This window comes from Aspergillus ruber (assembly GCF_000600275.1).
Source record: "Aspergillus ruber CBS 135680 unplaced genomic scaffold scaffold00044, whole genome shotgun sequence".
Classification (NCBI taxonomy): domain Eukaryota; kingdom Fungi; phylum Ascomycota; class Eurotiomycetes; order Eurotiales; family Aspergillaceae; genus Aspergillus; species Aspergillus ruber.
The window spans coordinates 110614-129540 of record NW_024467340.1 but is presented as its reverse complement, the minus strand read 5'-3'; the positions used below and the strand labels follow the sequence as shown (position 1 = coordinate 129540).

The following is an 18927-nucleotide window of genomic DNA, read 5'->3' as shown; positions in this document are numbered from 1 at the left end:
AGCCGCTAAGACGAAGCGTCACCGCAGGCGCAACAAGCTGTAAGTAGCCGTAACGACCGCGGCGGCAACGTGAAGAATCAAATACGATCAGGAAATGCGAAGTGCCCGGGTTCCAACAGACACAACCAGTAATACCTGGTGGAAATAATGGCAAATGTCGTGAGGAGATGTCGACAGTATTAGTAATGAAAAGATTCGGGAAAAGATGAGGTCGAGTCGTTCACAGGCAGGAATCTGTAACGCAGTCTGTCGCTGGTCTGGGTTGAGTCAGGGAGGATTGTCAAGATGTGGTCCACCAACCACAGATGTCAAATTGATGGCAAAATCAGCAAAAGAGGAAGGAGAATGAACGAAAAGAGAGGGAAAAGGAATGACTGAAAGTGGATGGAGGAGGAATGGAGGAATGGAAGAGGTCGAAGAGACGGGTCGAAGCTGAAACCACGGCCGTTGATTGGCTGGTATTTGTAGGTGCCTAAGGTGTAGTTATAGCATCAGGTGTCGACGCTAGTGTCTATTCGGAATATCACCTCGATTAGGTATACATACCTGAGGCATTAACACTTTCCCCTTTACAGACATTGCATCCCCGCCACGAAAAAAATTCCCCGCGCCTAAAAAGACATCCTACTTGTTACTCTCGTGTCTACCACTACATTCTGATTTTGTTAGACGTACCATAATGGCTTCCAATTCTGACGTGGCACCGTCCTCGGCCACAAATGCTGTGCTTGTCGCATCAGAGCCCATTCCTGAGGGCACCCATCAGGTCCGCGGGGTCGACTTTGATCGCTTCAAGGGCCGTGATATTACCGCTGCTGAGCTGGTCGAGAACATGATCCATACGGGCTTTCAGGGTAGTGGTGTCGCTGAGGCTGCCCGCATTATTAACGATATGGTATGTGAAAATTCCCCATTGTCCATTGTACGCAACTGACTCTGTATAGCGCGCATACCAGCATCCCGAGACCGGCGAAAAGACCACCATCTTCCTGGGCTACACCTCAAACCTGATTTCCTCCGGACTACGAGACACCATCCGTTACCTCGTGCGCAACGGTCATGTTTCTGCCATCGTCACTACCGCTGGAGGGGTGGAGGAGGATCTGATCAAGTGCCTGGCCCCGACATATCTCGGTTCTTTCACCGCACCCGGAGCAGACCTGCGCGCCAAAGGACTGAACCGCATTGGAAACCTCCTCGTCCCCAACAGTAACTACTGTTCCTTTGAAGATTGGGTGGTCCCGATTCTGGACAAGATGTTGGAGGAACAGGAGGCCGCCAAACAAAAGGCTCTCGAGACTGGCGATGAGGAGGACGAGTTACACTGGACCCCGAGCAAGGTCATCGAACGATTGGGCCGGGAGATCAACCACGAGGATTCAGTCTTGTACTGGGCCGCGCGCAACAACATTCCCGTCTTCTGTCCCGCTCTTACGGATGGCTCCCTAGGTGATATGCTCTACTTCCACACCTTCAAGTCTTCTCCCAAGCGACTCCGGATTGACATTATCGACGACGTACGCCGCATCAACACCATGGCCGTCCGGGCTGCCCACGCAGGCATGATTATTCTCGGAGGTGGCGTGATCAAGCACCATATTGCCAACGCCTGCTTGATGCGTAATGGCGCAGAACATGCTGTCTATATCAACACAGCGCAGGAATTCGACGGTAGTGACGCCGGTGCTCGTCCAGATGAAGCCGTCAGCTGGGGAAAGATCAAGGCAGATGCCAACTCGATCAAGGTAAGTTCTACTACAGACTTCTACTTGCTACAGAATATTAACTCTAGCAGGTACATGCCGAAGCAACCGTTGTCTTCCCTCTCATCGTGGCCGCATCATTTGCGCGAGCCGCGTCGGCTGAATCTCAATGATGCGAAACCGTTTATGCACTTCATCCTTGGAATCAAAATTGACAATTCCCATCCAAATTTCTACAGTTGAGAAATGTTCGGCGCGAAACATTGGGATGCTCTCCCCTCAAGTGTATCTTCGGAGTGTAGTCTGTATCGCTCCACGAGGAAAATGTTCGGACGTCCCGGCCCGGAATACTGTGGTCCAACGACAACCATACCGAACTCAGACTTTTCTAACGAACCTTGCCTAATAGAGGTGTCGACAACGGCGTGATTGGTCCGACTCAGCAAGTCACAAGAGCGGGATTAGAGTGATTGGCTGCGGATGGCGAATTCAGGAGAGGGCGGAGAAAGGAAAAGAAAAAGTGGACGGCTGAAAGGGAGCAATTTGTCCAACCACGGATCAGACCGCATTCGAGAAGCCGAAATCTTTTCTTTCGACGGATGAATCGGAGTCGGTGGTGGCGAATGCATGCCGGCCAGGGCAATAAAGCACACCCAGCCTGATGACTTGGTGTGTTTGAGTGAACTGTTAGGGTTTGTCATTGGTTACCATTAGCACTAAATCACGTGTTGGGTATGATATAGACAACCTGAGCATACGAATCCTCCGGAGTATCTCCCAGGCGTCTCTATTGCTGCAAGACTACCAGTAGACCTCTTAATTGAACGGAACATCCAATCCCGAATGCCATTGTCCTCTTATATGCCTCCAATCGCCACAACCCCCTGATTAACCGGCGGTGTGGCCGTTGATCTGTCGCTGCATCTCTTCCTTTCCTGCATTTTTCCCTTTTATTTTCTTCCATTCTGTAATGGTAATTCCTTGCTTCTTCTTCCCTTTTCTGTGCATTTCATTCATTCTTCGCTCCCTTGTATTCCACGCTGTTCTTTCTTATCTTTATATCCTTATTCCCGGGGCTGGTGTTGATCTGTTCACTACCCCGGATATACTGATAAGCGATAAGCCGTTCTAGACTTTCTGCCGACTATTTTTGGACCTTTTTCAGAACACTTCTTTAATTTTTTTCTCTCGTGTCTGTCGTGTTATTCTCTTTGACCAAATGGATTCTAGCAATCCCTCCCAGTCCCCCCAGCAAAGCGACAATGCTCAATCGCCACCAGAACAGCAGACCCCGGTGACCAACTCCGCCGTCATGGACCGGCCGACAGACGCCAGTCCGCCGCCCGAACATGCCTATTGGGCTGAAATTGAGGAGGATCTGTCGGTGCCGGACGAAGCAGAGATAGAGGAGATTGAGTCAAAGGAAGATAGTGGTACCTCTGCGACCAAGTGTATGTTATCCAACTCAGAATATAAGAACAGGCAGGGAGACTGACGGTTATAGATGGCCACTGGGAAAAGACCTTCTTCCCCGACCTCGGTGACCCCGAGTACAAGCCTGTCGAAAAGGCGCGCCTATCTTGGAAGTTGAAAGGCGTTCGAGGAACGAGGGAATGTCCGAACTGGGCTACTGTCATGCGCTCTCCTGCTGCGTATGTCGGCGGTTACTGGTGGACGATCAAGTTCTTTCCTCGCGGGAACAAGACGGATTCATTGAGCATATATCTCGAATGCTCGAGTACCATACCCACCCCGGACAAGACATTGCCCAAAAGTGAGTTCAAGGTACTCCGGGGAGTTCCTGATGCCACCTTGAACGACTGCACTCCGGATCTGGAGCTCAAGACCGAGAAAACAGATGACTCAACCGCCTTGCTGGACATGTACAAGTCCAAGTACACAAAAGCAGCAGCAGCCACGCAAGAGCGCTCCCAAGCTTGGCGAGTCGCTGCTCAAGTCGCAGTCATCGTCTACAACCCCGACGAGCCCCGCACCGGCTGGATGCAATCCTCGTGTCACCAGTTCAACACCCATAATTTGGACTGGGGCTGGACCGACTTCCACGGCCCGTGGGACAAAATCCACATGCGTCAACGTGGTCAGCATCAGCCACTCCTTCGCAACGACACCCTGGCCTTTGACGCTTATATCCGCATTATTGACGATCCAACCCATTCGCTTTGGTGGCATCGCAGTACCACGGAGACTACCTGGGATAGTCTGGGTTTAACGGGCTACCGGCCACTGGGTGACTCTGGTATCAACCACAGTGCAGAAGTAGCGGGGCTGGCTTCTTGGTTGCACATTGCCCCGTTTTCCAAGATCATTCAAAGTGTCGATGTATTGAAGCATCTGACAAATTGCGAATTCAAGCCCAAGCCTTTGTGTGATGTACTGCAAAGGATCCTATGGAAGCTGCGCTCCCGCAGTGAGTCGCAGTATGTCGATACCGACGTGGTCACAGCCACGCTGCGGAATCTGAACGAGTACTCCAGCGACGTATCTGAATTCTGGGAACGCTTACGTCGCGGTCTCGAGCTGGAACTAGCGGGGACTAAAGCGGGCGAAGACTTTGCCAAGCTGTTCGACAGCCCCACTGTTGCACAGTTCCGAGAGGCTCTAGAACCCATCAACACGCTTCCCCCGGATTACAACTCGCGCATTTGTGTCCCGGCCGATGAAGTTAAGACAACAGGTGAAGCTCTGACGCGGTATTTCAGCACAAAGCCAGGCCGCTGGGCCCTGCCCCCTGTCCTCAACATCGAGCTTAACCGCCACAAACTTGACAAAGCCACAAAGCAGTGGAGCCTCCTCTACAACCGCGTCGACCTGGTCGAAGAACTGGACCTGACACGACAAGTTGCAGACGGCCAATGCGGCCGCTACGTCTTATATGGTTACATAGTCCACCGCGGTCGCCGCACCTCAGGCAAGTTCTTCAGCATTCTCCGTCCTGGCGGTCCGGGAACGCGTTGGTTTGCATTTGACGACGGCAGCGATAAACGCGTCGAGTGTTTGACGCAGAAGACGGCATTGGGTCCGCATTTGGGCCTGGATGCTTCCAAAAAGCCAGACCAGAAGACTGGCCACGATGTTGCTGTTGTGGTCATGTATATCCGCAGCGATGTCGTGGGCGAATTCTTGCCTGGACCGCAGAAACCGTGGGATGCATCGGAGGCTCTGAAGGAGTACTACGAGACGGGCAAATACCCGTTTAACAAAACTGTGGACGGCAAACCTGCTGAATCTGACATCCAAGTCGAAGTATACTCGCTGCCTAACTATAACGAAATGGGTAGTCTGTTCGATACATATGATCTGATGTCTCGGGCCAAGTCCAGCAACAACGCCATGTACCTGAGCGTACCCCGATCGTCGACGTTCGTCGACCTCCGCAAGAAGGTGACTCTATGGAAGTCTTCAGGTGGAGATGCCGTCCCATCAGAGCACATTCGTCTCTGGCAAATCGGCCACACACTTGAACGTCATGGACCAACACTTGCATTCACCCGTGTTTCGAACCTCAATGGCACATTGGATCTACCAGCAAAGGTAGCGCGTTTCTGGATGCAGATTGTGTCAGATGAAGAGGCCAAATACTTCGCCATGCCGGATCCGCCACAGACTGTTATTTCAACGCAGAAGCCTCAGCCTGCGGGAGTTGTCGAGCAAAGGTCTTCGGAGTCTATTCATGAAGTGGACGACTCCGCTGATCCGGCTTTGCCTGAGCGGCGGTCTGAGGGTGCTAGCGACAATGGACAACTATCTGCTCCTACGCCTCCGTCATCGGTGGAAGAGAATCCTGACAGTGACGCTGATTTTGCTCGGATGGTTGCTAGTGAAATCCGGCAAATGGATGTGGCTGCGGCGTCTGAGGCTGCACAGCAGCAGCGGGAACCTTTAACTCCTGCTGAGCCAGCTACTGAATTGACAATCCAGACCCGCCCTGCTATTGAAGAAGCATCCGAACCCGCTTCTGCAGTCCAGCTACCAGTACCCCACGTCTACTACTTCCTCCAGCTCTTTGACCCCGACACCCAAGCCCTCCGCACAATGGGCACATTCTTCTCCTGCGCAAACGAAAACATCAAATCTGCCCTTCGTAGCCACCTCCCCAACCCACCCAAAAACATCATCATTTATCAGCGCAGCGAAACAACAGTCCTGACTTCCCTATCGGCCAGCGAAGCATTCAGTCCCACCTCCACCCCCGACGGCACCACCTTCATCGTCAGCGAGCACTTGTCCGCAGAAAAGCGCACACAACTCCACACATCCGGCAACTTCTCAAATCCGGGTTCCCTGATAACCTACCTCTGGGCCCTATCCCGCTCCCACCCAACGCAATCCTTCACAGGAACAATCACCCTCCCCGCCTCCTTCAGCAACGACTCCTACACCGGCACCCTTCTAAAGGGCCACTACCACGGCTCCGGCACCCACATCACCCCCCTCGGCTCCGCCTACACCGGCACATTCATATTCTCCCTCCGCCACGGCCACGGCACCATGACATACCCCTCCGGCGACACCTACGAAGGATCATGGGCGCACGACGTGCCCCACGGTCAGGGCACATATATTGAAGCCAAGACGGGAAACAAGTATGTCGGCGGGTATAAAGATGGTAAAAGAAGCGGGAAGGGGGTGAGCTATTGGGAGGTTGCGGATGAGGAGGCGGATTTGTGTTCGATTTGTTACGAGGGGGAGAAGGATGCTGTGTTTATTGATTGTGGACATGTTTGTGCTTGCGTGGGGTGTGCTGAGTTGGTGAATTTGTGTCCGATTTGTAGGAGGGTGGTCAAGAAGGTTGTTAGGATTTATAGGACTTGATCAATTTCAGAGGCGTAGCCGGAGGGATTGTTCAGGGTTTGGTTTGGTTTGGTTCATAATAGATGGATTGCATACCCGGAGTTATGGCAATCTTATTCTACTTTTCAATAGATCATAATACGGCTTGTACAGAGTAGACACGTATGCAAAGTATTATCAATTGATCAATCCTATCTACCAAAGCAACAAAAGAACTGCATGCGCCGCCCAAAACCAAACACTGATGCTTTTCTAACAAATAAAAAAATGGCATAAATTCAACAAGAATGTACAGATAAGATTATTTAGCGGCCTTCTTAGCCTGCTTCTTCTTGGGTTTCTCGGCCTTGGGCTCGGCCTTCTCCTTCTTCTCCTTTACTTCATTCTTCTCTTTGGACTCGGTGGGTTTGGATTCCTGAACCTCCTTCTTGTCCTGCTTTTGTTTCTTCTCCTTCTTGGGGGTTTCTGTCGAGGCAGTGGTATCTTGAGGCTTGGTCTTGTCATCCTTGGTCTCGGATTTTTCTGGCTTCTCCGCCTCTGACTTCTCGCCCTTGACCTTCTTGGGCTTGTTCAGGACAGCCTTGGGGTTAAGACCCTTTCTCCTCAAGCGACTTCGCTCCGCGCGGGCAATGCGCTCTTGGTCCTCATCGTCGTTCTCGAACGGACCGAATGCACCACCTTCGAGAGGAATGCTCTTGCCCTCTTCGTCGATAATGGGAGTCTTATCAACCATTTCGACATCATCGCTAGTAGTAGAAGCAGTCGAAGGAGCCTTGGTGACAGGAGCATCAGCAGCATCGCCATTAGCGGCAGCAGTCTTCTTGGCGTCAGGACTGGCAGCAGTCTTTTTAAGCTTGCAGACAAAGAAGCCGTCAACGTTCTCGCGGTGCGGGAAGTAGCGACGAGTCATGGTCATCTTGGGGTCGAACTGCTTGCCCATGTATTTCGTGAAACCAGGGGTACCGAAACCACCCAGTCCAGTGTCGACGAGCTTGACGTTGGGCCGTTTGCGAAGGATGTACTGCACAACGGCCTCATTTTCCTCGACGGTGACCGAGCAGGTGGAGTAGACGATGTAGCCGCCTGTCTTGGAGGCGTGATCGACAGAGTCCACCGCGGCGAGGAGCAGTTGGCGCTGCATGTGCGGGATGGCAAGGAAGTCGCGCTCATTCTTAGAGGTCTTGACGCTGGGGTCCTTTGCGATAACGCCGGTACCGGTGCAGGGGGCGTCGAGGAGGACACGGTCGAAGCCGCCCATGGCTTTAGGGAAGGCGTCGCGGGCATCGAGGTTGGTGACGACGGTGTTCTTGCAACCCAAACGGTGGATGTTACCAATGAGACCCTTCGCACGGGGCTTGCTAGCATCGTTGGCGATGACGGTTCCCGTGTTGCGCATCAGGGCCGAGATGTAGGTTGTCTTACCACCGGGGGCGGAGGCCATATCGAGGACGCGCTCGTTGGGTTGTGGGGCGAGGGCCATGACGGGAAGGAAGGAGGAGGCAGCTTGGAGGATGTAGTGGCCAGCGAGGTATTCGGGGGTAGCACCCAGGGGAACGGCGGATTCGAAGACCTGCAGACCGACCTTGGACCATTTGCCGACAGGTTCGAGGACCACACCACGGTTGATGAGTGCCTGGGCGAGGGAGCGACGGTTGGTGCGCAGGGTATTGGTACGGAGGACGACGGGACGGGGCGTTTCGTTGGCTTCGAAGAAGGCGAATGCTTCCATGGGGGTGAAGAGGTTGAAAAGCTTTTCTGCAAGGAAGGGTGTGTAGCCGTAGTACGTGCAGATGTCACTCAAAAGCAACTGAACGTAGTCGGCACGCGACTTGCCAGGTTGACCCAATGTCTTCAGGTCGCCCAGAATCCGAATTGTATCCGTAATCCGTGTCCGAAGGAGCTGAAGGTCAGGCGCAAGACCTTGTCCACTTTCACCGGCTTGAAACACATCTGGTCGGTCACCGGCAATGTTGGTCTGCAAAGCCGCCTCCTGCAATTCGGCCTCGGCTTCCTCTTCTTCCAATTGCTTGGCTTCGTCGAGTTTCCGCGACAACCCTTCCATGTTAGCTGCTGTGAGCTTCTCCTCCGCATCGGAGTCGTCCTCATCGTCGGAAAACATGGCTTGCCGGGGGTGGTCTTCTTCTTCGGAATCGATGAACGAGTCGTCCTCTTCCACGCCCGATCCCTCCTCCACCGACCCATCACTAACACCATCCAAATCTCCAAACTCATCATCCATCATCTCCTCATCATCACCCTCACCCTCAAGATCCGACGCCTCCTCGTCGTCCTCATCTTCAGACTCCATGAAGTCAACAGGCTTAGCCTTAGGCCTCTTCTCTTCAACCTCCTTCTTCGCGACTCCATTCACCTTCTTCTCCTTCCCATTAACAGCGGTAGCACCATTGACCTTCTTCTTCGGCTTCTCCTCCTCATCGACCTCTCTTCTCCGCTTCTTGCCCGCTTCCGCCTTGGTCTCTGCGACATCAGCGCCGGCCTTGCGCTTCTTGAGGTCGAATTTGGATTCATCCAGAGGGGCCGGAGGGCCCTGCTTCTTCATGCGACGTCCTTTACCCATTCTGAGAGGTTGTGGGGTTGTAAATGGTGTTGATGTTTTAACTGGTCTGGGCTGAGGATTCGAACTTTTTTTTTTTTTCTCGCGCTTCTGCTGGGCGGTGTATAGGGCAGAATATGGACGGAAGGCGGTGTCGTATGTGGCCTGAGGTATCGGCTTGCTTCCGCGCCGAATTGGGAAATGCTACTCCGCGGTTCCACGACATCAGCTTCAAGCCTACTGAATATCTTGCGCTCTTCATCACTGCCAGGAACAGTACAATACACGACATCATCATGGCCGAACTCGCGTTTGCAAAATCCTTCCTCTCCGCCCTCGACCCCAAACCCGTCAAGCTACGCGCCGACTATGTCCTCCCCCCAGAACAAGTAGACCTTCGCGGTCCAGTGCGTCACCCATACACCTCCATACCCTCTCCATACAACAACATACTAACTAAAACAATAGTACCTCCTCCCCCGCCTTCCCCCGTCCCATCCACCCATGCCAAAGAAAACCAAGTCTATCACAGCCCCAGGCTCCTCGAAATCAATCACCATTCACCTAAAATCCACCCGCAACCCGGCCCTCGAATTCACCCTCCCCACCGCCCCCCTCTCCACGACATCAGTGGAGGATCTGAAAGATGCTGTGCGCGAGCGTGTCGCCGATTCCAGCGGTAACAAGATGTCTGTTGAGAAGGTTAAAATTCTGTACAAGCGGAAGCCTATTTCTGGGAAGACGGTTGCGGAGGTCTTGGCTGGTGCTGATGATGGATTGCTGGGTGGAGGGAAGGAGGTAGAGTTTGGGGTTATGATTATGGGGGGTGCGACTGTTGTTGAACCTCCTGTGGGTGGGACTGAGGAGAAGGGTGAGGGTGAAGGGGAGGTTACAGCGAAGCCTGTTGTTGGGCCAAGTGGGGAAGATGTTTTGGAGACGGAGACCTTCTGGGATGATTTACAGGGTTTCCTTATGCAGAGGGTTAAGGATGTGGAGGAGGCAAAGAGGCTGAGGGCGTTGTTTAAGGAGGCTTGGAGTTCGGGAAGGTGATTCTCTTATATATTTAATTGGATATAGATGATACCTGGAATGTGAATATGATTTGATATTCGGTATTTTATAAGGCATTTGATTGACTTGGTCGGAAAAGGATACCTACTTCACACGGAGTCTCGTGTATCAAGCGGCGTCCAAAGCAGTAACTATAAATGGACATCTACAGCAGGCACATAAATATACAGTTCAAAGAAATGTGCATACTATGGTACACTCAAGTAGCATGAGACGCATAGGCTATCCAGCAAAAATATCAAACGAGGACAAACGCCAGGCGATGACGAAGGACCAAAGACAGCTAATTGGGAATGTATACAGAAACAAGATTCAATCATTCCACATGAGGACCCAGATCCAAGAAGATATAGTCACAAACAACCAGAAGGAAATACATGCACAACATAGACATGACAAACTAACATAGCATAGAGAAAAGGGAATCACAAGAAATGACATGGCATAACATAACATGGCTGGTTATCAATCAGATACAAGAGAAAGAAGAAGAAAAAAAGCTAGAATCACAAGTAAGAAAGTAAAAAAGAGAAAAAGAAAAAGAATCGAAGAGATGATGCAAAAAGCTGACCCCATTTCAAATGCTCAAAAATCAGCCCAACCAACTCATCCATTTCATACAACCAAAAGAAACTAGCTGCGTTGCTTTATTCACCAGAGGGGTATAAGAGAGTAAAAGTCAAGTCAAGGTTGCTTGGGGCTTGCTGCTTCATCTCGAGAATACTTTGACCACACTGTCGCCGCCGCCGCTGATGACCCATCGGCCGTCGCGGCTCCAGGTCGCAGCACAGACGCCTTCACCGCGCATCAACCGGTGGCTTGTGATTTCTTGGGTACAGCTTCGCTTCTCGAGGTCCCAGAAGCGAAGGCTTGCGTCGTGGCCTGCGGAGACTAGTTCACGGCCGTCTGGGGAGAGAGACAGCGAAGCTATGGCTGCCGGGTGGGCAAGCATTGTATATGTGCATTGACCTGACGAAGTTAGTATCAAAGTTGATTGCCGCGTGAAGGGATGGATATACGTACCACTATTCGCATCAAAGAAGCGGATGTACCGGTCCTCATATCCACTGATGATCACTCCCTCCACACCACTGGACCCAGTAGCACCGTGGACTTCCTCCTCTGCACCCATCGTCCGGTTCGGGTCGAGATGTGCTGAGCCATCGAAGCCAATAGTAGACGCGACAACGGCATTGACGCCGGTCGACGGGGTACCGTCGTAAGTCTCCTTGCTAGCCATGCCCACAATCTCTTCACCGGTCCTCGTGTCGTAGACAACAATCGATGCATCAGCGTACGAGACAACAAAATTAATACCGGCAAACGATAACGGACTGATACAAGTTGGCGACGGCGACTCAGCGAGAACAATTTGATGAACAAGCGTGTAGTGGAACGGCGTAGTAGTTGCGATGTTCGGTTGCGGTGAATTCGAGAAGTTAGACCCCGAAGAAATCGAATTCGCGCGTCGACTTCCACCGGCCCGCCGCGATCCTGCTTGCGGCGAGGCAACCTGTGGAGGAGCGCTGACAGACCATATTAATATCTTGCCATCTGCGCCCCCAGAGGCGAGCAGGAGGCGATCAGGGCCTCCGTAGCGATTGCAGTCTTCCCCAAAGACGGATCCTGTCGTGCCGGGTAGAACACAGAGTCCCCACACAGCATCTGTGTGGCCATCTAGTGTAGCCTTGGGGTCTACCCTTCCACGCTCCCAGACTCTAATGCTAGCATCCTGTCCGCCAGAGAACACCCAGCCATCACCCAGAGCACGTCCACCGTTGGAGAAGTGTTGGGATGGAGAGCATGCCGCCAAGGATGTTACTGCCCCGGCGTGTCCCCGGTGGGTGAAGTAACTCGTGATGTCCATATCTGATGAAGAGTTGTACCCAAAGCCTGCCGGGATGATCCATCGCTTAATAGTTCCGTCATCACTGCACGTGCAAACTTCAGGCTCTGATGGACTACCGCCGCCCGTGAAGATTACAGAGCGGATGACATCCAAATGGCCCCGGAGCGCAAATCGAACTCTGAAATTGAGATCCTCTTTTTGTGCCTGCACCACATTGTTTTCTTTGGATTCGGTAGCGTCCTCCGCCTGCCTCGAGCCAGAGCTCTTTCTCCGGTGGACAAGGCCGCCTGTTGAATTTGGAACAAAGTTGGCGTTGGGGAAAGCATCAGTGTCCGGTTTATGGGGTGGGATGTGTTCGACCATAGGCTCCTGGCCAGATGGTTCGTCAAAATTCCAGCCATCTGAATCGTCAGAGCTCTCCATCTGCTGCGGTTTCGAATCCTCCTTGGGAGGGCCTTGCACACCAAATTCTTCGAATGCCTGTCTGGGATGACCAGAAGCTTCCTCCAGAAAGGCGTTGTCCAGGGAGTTCTTCCGGCCATCGAGAGCAGCCACAGAAGTCTGTGGCTCTAGAAATCTCCTATCGAGAGGTTCCCTAGGAACCGGTAGACCATGCGCGCGAGCCAATCCGGGGTTCTCCGAATATTGCAGGATAGGTTGGTGGTTTGGAAACTGGACTTCGCGAGCCATTATGTGATTCCCCTGTTGTTGTTGTTGTTGTTGTTGTTGTTGTTGTTGTTGCTGCTGCTGCTGCTGCTGCTGCTGCTGCTGCTGTTTCTGTCGTTGTTGGTGCATATAAGCTTCCTCCAGGCTCTGCTGAGACATCGGCTGGCCTCCGTAGATATGGTTGGGAAGATCCTGCTCGGCCAGTTCCGCAGACGGGTTCGATGCGGGAATGACATGATACGTGACCTCCTGCGAGCACTTGGACAAGTAAAGACGCGATTTATCTCGTTCATTCTCCTGCCGGTATTCGAGTTGGGTTTCATCGGGGTCGACGCCAAAGGGGTGATTGGAAAGCCTGGGGTGTTGAGCTGCAACAAAATAACCGTTAGCACTCGCGCAACATGCAGCATGCGATTCAAGGGAAATTGTACATTTCACCGCGCTGAGACTCTCCCGTGCAATCTCCTTGGGATCCCTCATATCATCAACCTCCTCGTTATTGGTGAGTTTCTTCACCTTCTCGCGCTCCTTCTTCAGCGCAGCCTCCAGCAACCGCACATGCTTAGCCAAAGACTCGCGTAAACGCTTGTTTGTCCGCACATCACCCTCCAGTCTGCCAATGCGGGATTTCATCTCCGCGCGTTCGATTTCCCAAGCGTTACGATCTCGTTCATGTCGGTGCCATTCTGTCTGGAGGAAGCGCATCACACCTAGAACCGGAACTGTTAGTATAATCCCAACGCACAACCTCAAGCTTCCAAAATCAGGACGCACCTTGCAGCGTGTACTCCGTCCCCTGAGGATGTCCGCCATTGGGGCCCCCATCACCGGAGCCAACGAACCCTCCACCCCCAGCCATGGCCGAGGGAGATTGCCAAGCCATGCAAGTTCAACGCAACACACAAAAACACAACAAACGACGAGAAGCTAACAAGCGCGAACTGGAAGAGCTCTCCAATCCGCAATCGGTCCGTTTGTTGTTGTTGTGGGGAAAGGAAGAGAAGCCAGAAAGAAAGGCACGTGGTTGAGTTGGGGAATAAAAGTTTCACGTCGGGGAACTCAGCAGCTATAGTGTCAGAGCTGGGCCCGAATCGGTCGTCGTTGAGCACTCGTGTCCGCACGGACTGGGCGCTGGATTTTGTTGATGTTGAGCGAATCAGGGCGGACAGCGTTCGGGGCCCTTGGAACGTGTCAGCTCCGATCGAGAACAGCGGGGATCGTCAAAGGCGGTTAATGGAAAAAGGAGAAATGCCCAATTTCCACGGCGCGTTAGACGGCAATGCTTGAACAATGAGCACAGAGGGTAGAACAATTAAAAAAAGAAGAATGAGTAACGGGGTTCTCCTACGGAAATCTCGCGCTGGCTGGGCCTTGCCGTCACTGCTTGGTTTGGCGCGCGGCTGTTGACCAGAGGGGGTTAGAGGAAGATGTTATGATTGGTTGTGGTAGCCGCGCGCTAGTATAGTACTACAACCAGGTGAATGACAATAAAACGGCACAATCGTGTAACGCAGGGTATACCATGGTATTACTATTCTATGAAATTGGTCGTCAATTCATCAATCAACCATGACGGCTGTCAAAATTCCAGTTCCTCTACTTCCATCCCGCAATCTACACATTTCTTAACCCCGATCCCAGTCTCCGGGTTCTCAATTGATCGTCCCCATTGATGAACATGTCTCCCGTTCCCCAAGTCATCGCCAAAGTTTCCTCCAGTGCCGCCTTTACGATTGCGTCGGTAGGCTTCGACTCGCGTGCGCTTCTTCAGATCCTCCAGCTTGCTTTTGAACTTGGTTTCGCGCCGCTTCTTCTTGTCGTTCTCTCGTCGTTCGAACTCCACATCAAGCGCCTCTGGGGAGCCCCATTTCTTATCCGAGAAGGCGTATTCTTCAACCTGGTATCGAAGATAGAGCATCATGTTGTTCCAAGTGGACTTGTGAGGATTTGGACGCTCAAGACGCGGTAACAATTCTTCGTCTCGAAGCTCAGCTACAGACAAATGAAGTCAGTCAGCGTACTCTTCCTTGCAACGGGGAGATGAAACACTCACGGTCAGTCAGGAGATAATCCTCCTTGGCTTCCGTCTTTGTAAGTAGACTGTACTTCTCTGGAAACTTCTCCTTGCACGAACTGCACACGCAGCATTTGAGCATTTCTTCCCACTTCCAGTCTATTTCCAAATCCCCACACTCCCGACATGTTTTCTGCTTGCTCTTATCCTCCAGGACGCTGATGGCCGGCTCAAACGGTCCTGCGCGCTCTCGACGCAACGACTGTAATAACTGCTGCCGTTCCCATTCCTTCTGCGTCATATTCGCCGGCTTCTGCTCCCTCTTCCCATCACCCATATGGAGCGCTTTGTTATGCGGATCATCCTCCTCGGTCAAGAATCCTCCCTTGGTATCGGTCATCTTGCTGAAATCGTAGTCGACAAATTTGGTAAAATTGCGGGCGGGCTTGATCGTGTCCAATGGGCGACTTTTGGAGGCATCGCGAACTGTCGCAGGCGTTCCCGCTGTCATAGAGGAATAGGATCGCTTGACACCGGATGGCGCGATAGTCGACGCATTTGCGGATGATTTGCTGGTTTCTTCTGCTTCGCGTTGTTCTCGTATTGCTTTCGCCTTCATCCGGTTGATTTCCTATGCATTACGATAGATTATCAGACCATGCGATCTTGGAGAGAGAACTCGCTGATAACCTACAATTCTCCGCGTCTGCTCCGGCGTCAAAGGGGCCCGCGAAGGCTCGCCTGAGTTTGCATCAGGCTGCAGAGTTGGATTCAAATTCCGACCAGCTTCCATTTCTAACGTAATTTTTCCGTTATTCCTGCTGTTGGGCTTATGCCATCGGTATGAATAGGGTCACAAGGCTCGACTCGGGGAAGATGCGGAAGGCGAACGCCACGTCACGTGAAGATAAGCCATTCTGTGGCGCAGTCTAGAGAGCCATCCGAATGGAATAACTACCGGCACTCGCTTGACATTGCGCCAGAATCAGGACATTGGTCAGGCTGTATCAAGTTAGGGCTACCATATCTCTGTACGTGAGTCGGCATCCAATTGCCTATGTATCACCTGAGCTTGTGATACCAACCGATTCGTACAATTCGTAGTCGTCCCTTTCCTGCCCATATAGTATCTCACACACTCCTCCTACTGGGACGTCCATCACAGCATCAGTACCTTCGCTCCAGATATTCTTCCATTTCACCTTTCGCTGCTGCGGCCCCATGGTCTGGTATGACGTCGCCCCGGGCTTCATTCTCGAAGAGCCTCCTGGTCGTCGCCGCCCTCTGCCATCAATGACTGACACGTTTGCGACCTCATCCACTATATTCTCGATGCTGTTCATGGGTAGAGTCAAGTATCCGGTGTTGTAGGATGCCAGTGCGATGTAAATGTAGACGATCGACATGACCAGCCATGAGGGAAATGCTAGAGACCACCATCGATTCGGATAGTAATAGATGCCGAGTTGGTGAAGGAATGGCGACGGGAGATACGACCAGAGGATATAGATTACTATATTCCGCCATGTCAGCACGGGTTTGGTTTTCCCGCATCATTGATGAGATAACTTACAGAAAGCCAACGAAGAAGCGAGATACAGAACAAATCCGTAGTATTCGTATGTCGGAACCTTCGGGCTCGCTCTGGGAACGGTCGTTGCACGCTGAGCGGACTTTGCGACAGCGGCTTCAGTATCATCAGGGGTCTCGACATCGGAGCCGTCAGGAGTCGTCGGACGAGATGTAGTAGCTGAGAATGGTGGTCGTAGGAGCGATGTCAGCGATGGCGACGGAGGCAATGGGGTAGGAGGTCTGTTATAGAACGGCGGCGCAAAGGCATTGGGCCCGTGGAGCGAACCAGTCGACTGTCGAAAAGAATGGTGATGCATGCCGAGATTCTCGTCAGGAGGCCCTTCGTCGGAATCTGAGGAAGCGTCTGACAGTGATTGGGATTCATGCGAATAATGCGATTGAAAGTCAGCTTCTTCCACGTTCACATGGTCATAGACTGGAGAAGTGGCATCCTGTCCGTCGTTCTCGGGGTAGCTAATCTTGTTAGTCGCGACATCCCCATCTTCGGGGGTGAGAGGCGGGAAAGGCTGATTGGAAGCATCATGGGACATGGTGCTTGAAGGCTCGTCCTGTTCAGGCTTGGAACGGGGCATTCTTCGTCGAGGCCATGGGAGTTGGTAGTGCTGTTGTCGCATCGGCCTGGCTGCTGGCCGTCTATACTGCCTCGGCTCACCGCTCACCATTTGGAGATACTTGTTTTTTCTACTGGAAAGAAGTATTTTGTTTGATGGTAAATAGTTTATCTATGAAAATTTGGCGATAGGAGATATGTATTCAACTGTAGAAAATGTCTGCCTATTCCGCGTCTTAGAGACCCTGGGCCAAGCACTCCGTATAAACGACGTACATCGTGATAAGAATATAGCATCGTTATCAAAATGCTAACAGGAGTGTAACGATGTTATACTGTTCAGTGGATGCTATCTCACTGCTATTGTTGGGTTTGAGTGTTTGATATCACCTGACTGAGACTGTTTCCTAAAGCGGTAACAGAGAACGCCCAACACCTCAAGAGCAAGACAGTTTGTCAGAGCGGAGAACAGAAAACAACTCACGCAGAGGCTAATGCAAGAACAAAGTGCTTGTGTGTGCAGTGCCAGATTTCTCTTAGTGCGGGTTCAGAGTCGGCATATCCAAAGAATACTGACCACAGCACGTCCCTCCTCTTTTAGCCTCCTCCCACCTTAACAAGTTGATCACTACCAACATCACAACTATGACCAGCCACGGAGCATATCACTCAACTGCGAAATCCCCTCAGAACGCTAGCAAGGATGGCTCCGATTTGAATGCAAGTTGCCTGCCTCGTCACATCCAGCCCCATGATCATCTGCAGCAGCCCATGAACCTCGACACGGGCACGTACTCTGTATCAGTGCGTTATCTGGATTGATTCGAACAATCGTACCCGCTATGTGTCATGGCAGCTCTTTGATCCACACGTCTGCGGCCCACGATACAATGCATTAAGTCCGTTAATGTCGTTGGAAAACTGGCAGACGCAAGAAAGATGTCAATTGCAACGTCAACAGCCGGAGACTGTTGATGCAAAAATATCATCCTTTGCGTGTAGGTTGAATGATATGTACCCAGGATGCACGCCGTGGTTTGTACTCAGTACTCGGGCAGACCATCGCTATCTGGGCGGAGAAAGCATATCATAGCACTCTTCGGGAGTAAGCTCGAACTATTTACCAGGTTTGGGATCAGTTTTGCATGGCTATAGGTATTGTCGGAGCAATGGATGTGGTAGCATTGCTCATTTGTCCTGGATAGCACAGCATTACCGGTCGACGCGAATATTATTGCTTTTTTTCCCCCCTCCTACCACCTGTGGTTTGGCCCTCTGGACAGAAAGGCGCGCTAATGCTACCTCGATTCGATTGTGGTTTCTTTTTCCCCATTGGGCCAGCTGCGTTTTTAGAGGCATGATCACACCCCGGTGCATCGTTCTCTCATGTCTTCAGCTCGCAAATCCGCTGCGTGGCTCAAGCTAGCCGTCTTTAGGAATAGTTTGGAACATCGGATTAGCAATTTCGCTACGCTCGGGGATGAAATTCGTTTAGACGACGCATTTCTCCGCAAACTATTGACGGCTTATGTCTACGGGCTGTCCAAGACTCTTTCCCAAAAGTCCGTTCTTTCCGGACAAGACCGCATTGCCCAGTGCACCCGCTCTCTCTTATCTGCCAGTCATCTCCCAGGTTTGAAGCCCCCTGATCAACATGCGAATTGCAGAATTGAGCCAGTATTGACACGGATATGTCCGTGCACCTGTCGGGACGTCTGGATCGCAAATCACAGAGCTAGAAAGCTCAGGAGTTCCCCGATTTTCAAGAGTTCATTCCGACCATCTGGAAACCCCGATGTTCCACCAATGGCTGATCTCTGGTCCCAGACACGGCAGTAGTGTAAGAATGTTCTCCGTGCACATTACACGCAAACACGATACGTACCATACAATTTCAGCCTCGAATCAGGAGTGACAGGTCGTATGTATGCGCTGGAGCCCATACCGTATCCACATGTCATGGATTTTACTTTTTTTATTTTTATTTCTTTCTAAAGCGAGAACGGGCCGATTCAAAAGACGTAGAAATGATAAATACTCCTGAACTCTGAACACTTCTTACCGAAAGTTTCTGCACCAAAACGGTCTGAACAAGGGCCCACGAGACTGTTTGCC

General features: G+C 51.9%; 8 protein-coding genes across 8 annotated transcripts; 4 read left to right on the top strand and 4 right to left on the bottom strand.

The window, feature by feature from the left end:
* Positions 1-679: 679 nt before the first annotated feature.
* Positions 680-1876, top strand: EURHEDRAFT_381731 (deoxyhypusine synthase; the record flags this gene model as incomplete). Its single annotated transcript, XM_040779442.1, has 3 exons — positions 680-895; positions 945-1745; positions 1796-1876. The coding sequence occupies 3 exons, from the start codon at positions 680-682 to the stop codon at positions 1874-1876; spliced, it is 1098 nt and encodes a 365-aa protein (XP_040634438.1).
* Positions 1877-3015: 1139 nt separating this feature from the next.
* EURHEDRAFT_518956 (putative MATH and UCH domain protein) lies at positions 3016-6536 on the top strand (the record flags this gene model as incomplete). Its single annotated transcript, XM_040786734.1, has 2 exons — positions 3016-3154; positions 3208-6536. The coding sequence occupies 2 exons, from the start codon at positions 3016-3018 to the stop codon at positions 6534-6536; spliced, it is 3468 nt and encodes a 1155-aa protein (XP_040634437.1).
* A 136-nt stretch (positions 6537-6672) lies between these two features.
* Positions 6673-9134, bottom strand: EURHEDRAFT_417169 (rRNA (cytosine-C5-)-methyltransferase NOP2). The gene has a single exon (XM_040783134.1). The coding sequence runs from the start codon at positions 9091-9093 to the stop codon at positions 6817-6819; it is 2277 nt and encodes a 758-aa protein (XP_040634436.1). The 5' UTR covers positions 9094-9134; the 3' UTR covers positions 6673-6816.
* Positions 9135-9279: 145 nt separating this feature from the next.
* Positions 9280-10204, top strand: EURHEDRAFT_526822 (uncharacterized protein). The gene is made up of 2 exons (XM_040787001.1): positions 9280-9476; positions 9538-10204. The coding sequence occupies exons 1-2, from the start codon at positions 9366-9368 to the stop codon at positions 10117-10119; spliced, it is 693 nt and encodes a 230-aa protein (XP_040634435.1). The 5' UTR covers positions 9280-9365; the 3' UTR covers positions 10120-10204.
* A 645-nt stretch (positions 10205-10849) lies between these two features.
* Positions 10850-13538, bottom strand: EURHEDRAFT_466583 (cell differentiation and development protein Fsr1; the record flags this gene model as incomplete). The annotated part of the gene is made up of 4 exons (XM_040785113.1): positions 10850-11109; positions 11164-13023; positions 13087-13365; positions 13430-13538. The coding sequence occupies 4 exons, from the start codon at positions 13536-13538 to the stop codon at positions 10850-10852; spliced, it is 2508 nt and encodes an 835-aa protein (XP_040634434.1).
* A 622-nt stretch (positions 13539-14160) lies between these two features.
* rad14 (DNA repair protein RAD14) lies at positions 14161-15419 on the bottom strand. The gene is made up of 2 exons (XM_040785603.1): positions 14709-15419; positions 14161-14647 (listed from the first exon to the last, which is right to left on the bottom strand). The coding sequence occupies exons 1-2, from the start codon at positions 15286-15288 to the stop codon at positions 14235-14237; spliced, it is 993 nt and encodes a 330-aa protein (XP_040634433.1). The 5' UTR covers positions 15289-15419; the 3' UTR covers positions 14161-14234.
* A 305-nt stretch (positions 15420-15724) lies between these two features.
* Positions 15725-16834, bottom strand: EURHEDRAFT_466488 (uncharacterized protein; the record flags this gene model as incomplete). The annotated part of the gene is made up of 2 exons (XM_040785103.1): positions 15725-16182; positions 16243-16834. 2 exons carry the CDS (start codon positions 16832-16834, stop codon positions 15725-15727), a joined length of 1050 nt encoding a protein of 349 aa, XP_040634432.1.
* A 1217-nt stretch (positions 16835-18051) lies between these two features.
* EURHEDRAFT_285076 (uncharacterized protein) lies at positions 18052-18901 on the top strand. The gene has a single exon (XM_040778201.1). The coding sequence runs from the start codon at positions 18199-18201 to the stop codon at positions 18649-18651; it is 453 nt and encodes a 150-aa protein (XP_040634431.1). The 5' UTR covers positions 18052-18198; the 3' UTR covers positions 18652-18901.
* The last annotated feature ends 26 nt before the right edge of the window (positions 18902-18927 follow it).

Coding starts and splice junctions, on each gene's coding strand:
- EURHEDRAFT_417169 (XM_040783134.1), bottom strand. CDS start 9,093: ATGGGTAAAGGACGTCGCATGAAGAAGCAGGGCCCTCCGGCCCCTCTG.
- EURHEDRAFT_526822 (XM_040787001.1), top strand. CDS start 9,366: ATGGCCGAACTCGCGTTTGCAAAATCCTTCCTCTCCGCCCTCGACCCC. Junction 9,477..9,537: donor AAGTAGACCTTCGCGGTCCA/GTGCGTCACCCA, acceptor CTAAAACAATAG/TACCTCCTCCCCCGCCTTCC.
- rad14 (XM_040785603.1), bottom strand. CDS start 15,288: ATGAAGGCGAAAGCAATACGAGAACAACGCGAAGCAGAAGAAACCAGC. Junction 14,648..14,708: donor GGATTATCTCCTGACTGACC/GTGAGTGTTTCA, acceptor ATTTGTCTGTAG/CTGAGCTTCGAGACGAAGAA.
- EURHEDRAFT_285076 (XM_040778201.1), top strand. CDS start 18,199: ATGTCTTCAGCTCGCAAATCCGCTGCGTGGCTCAAGCTAGCCGTCTTT.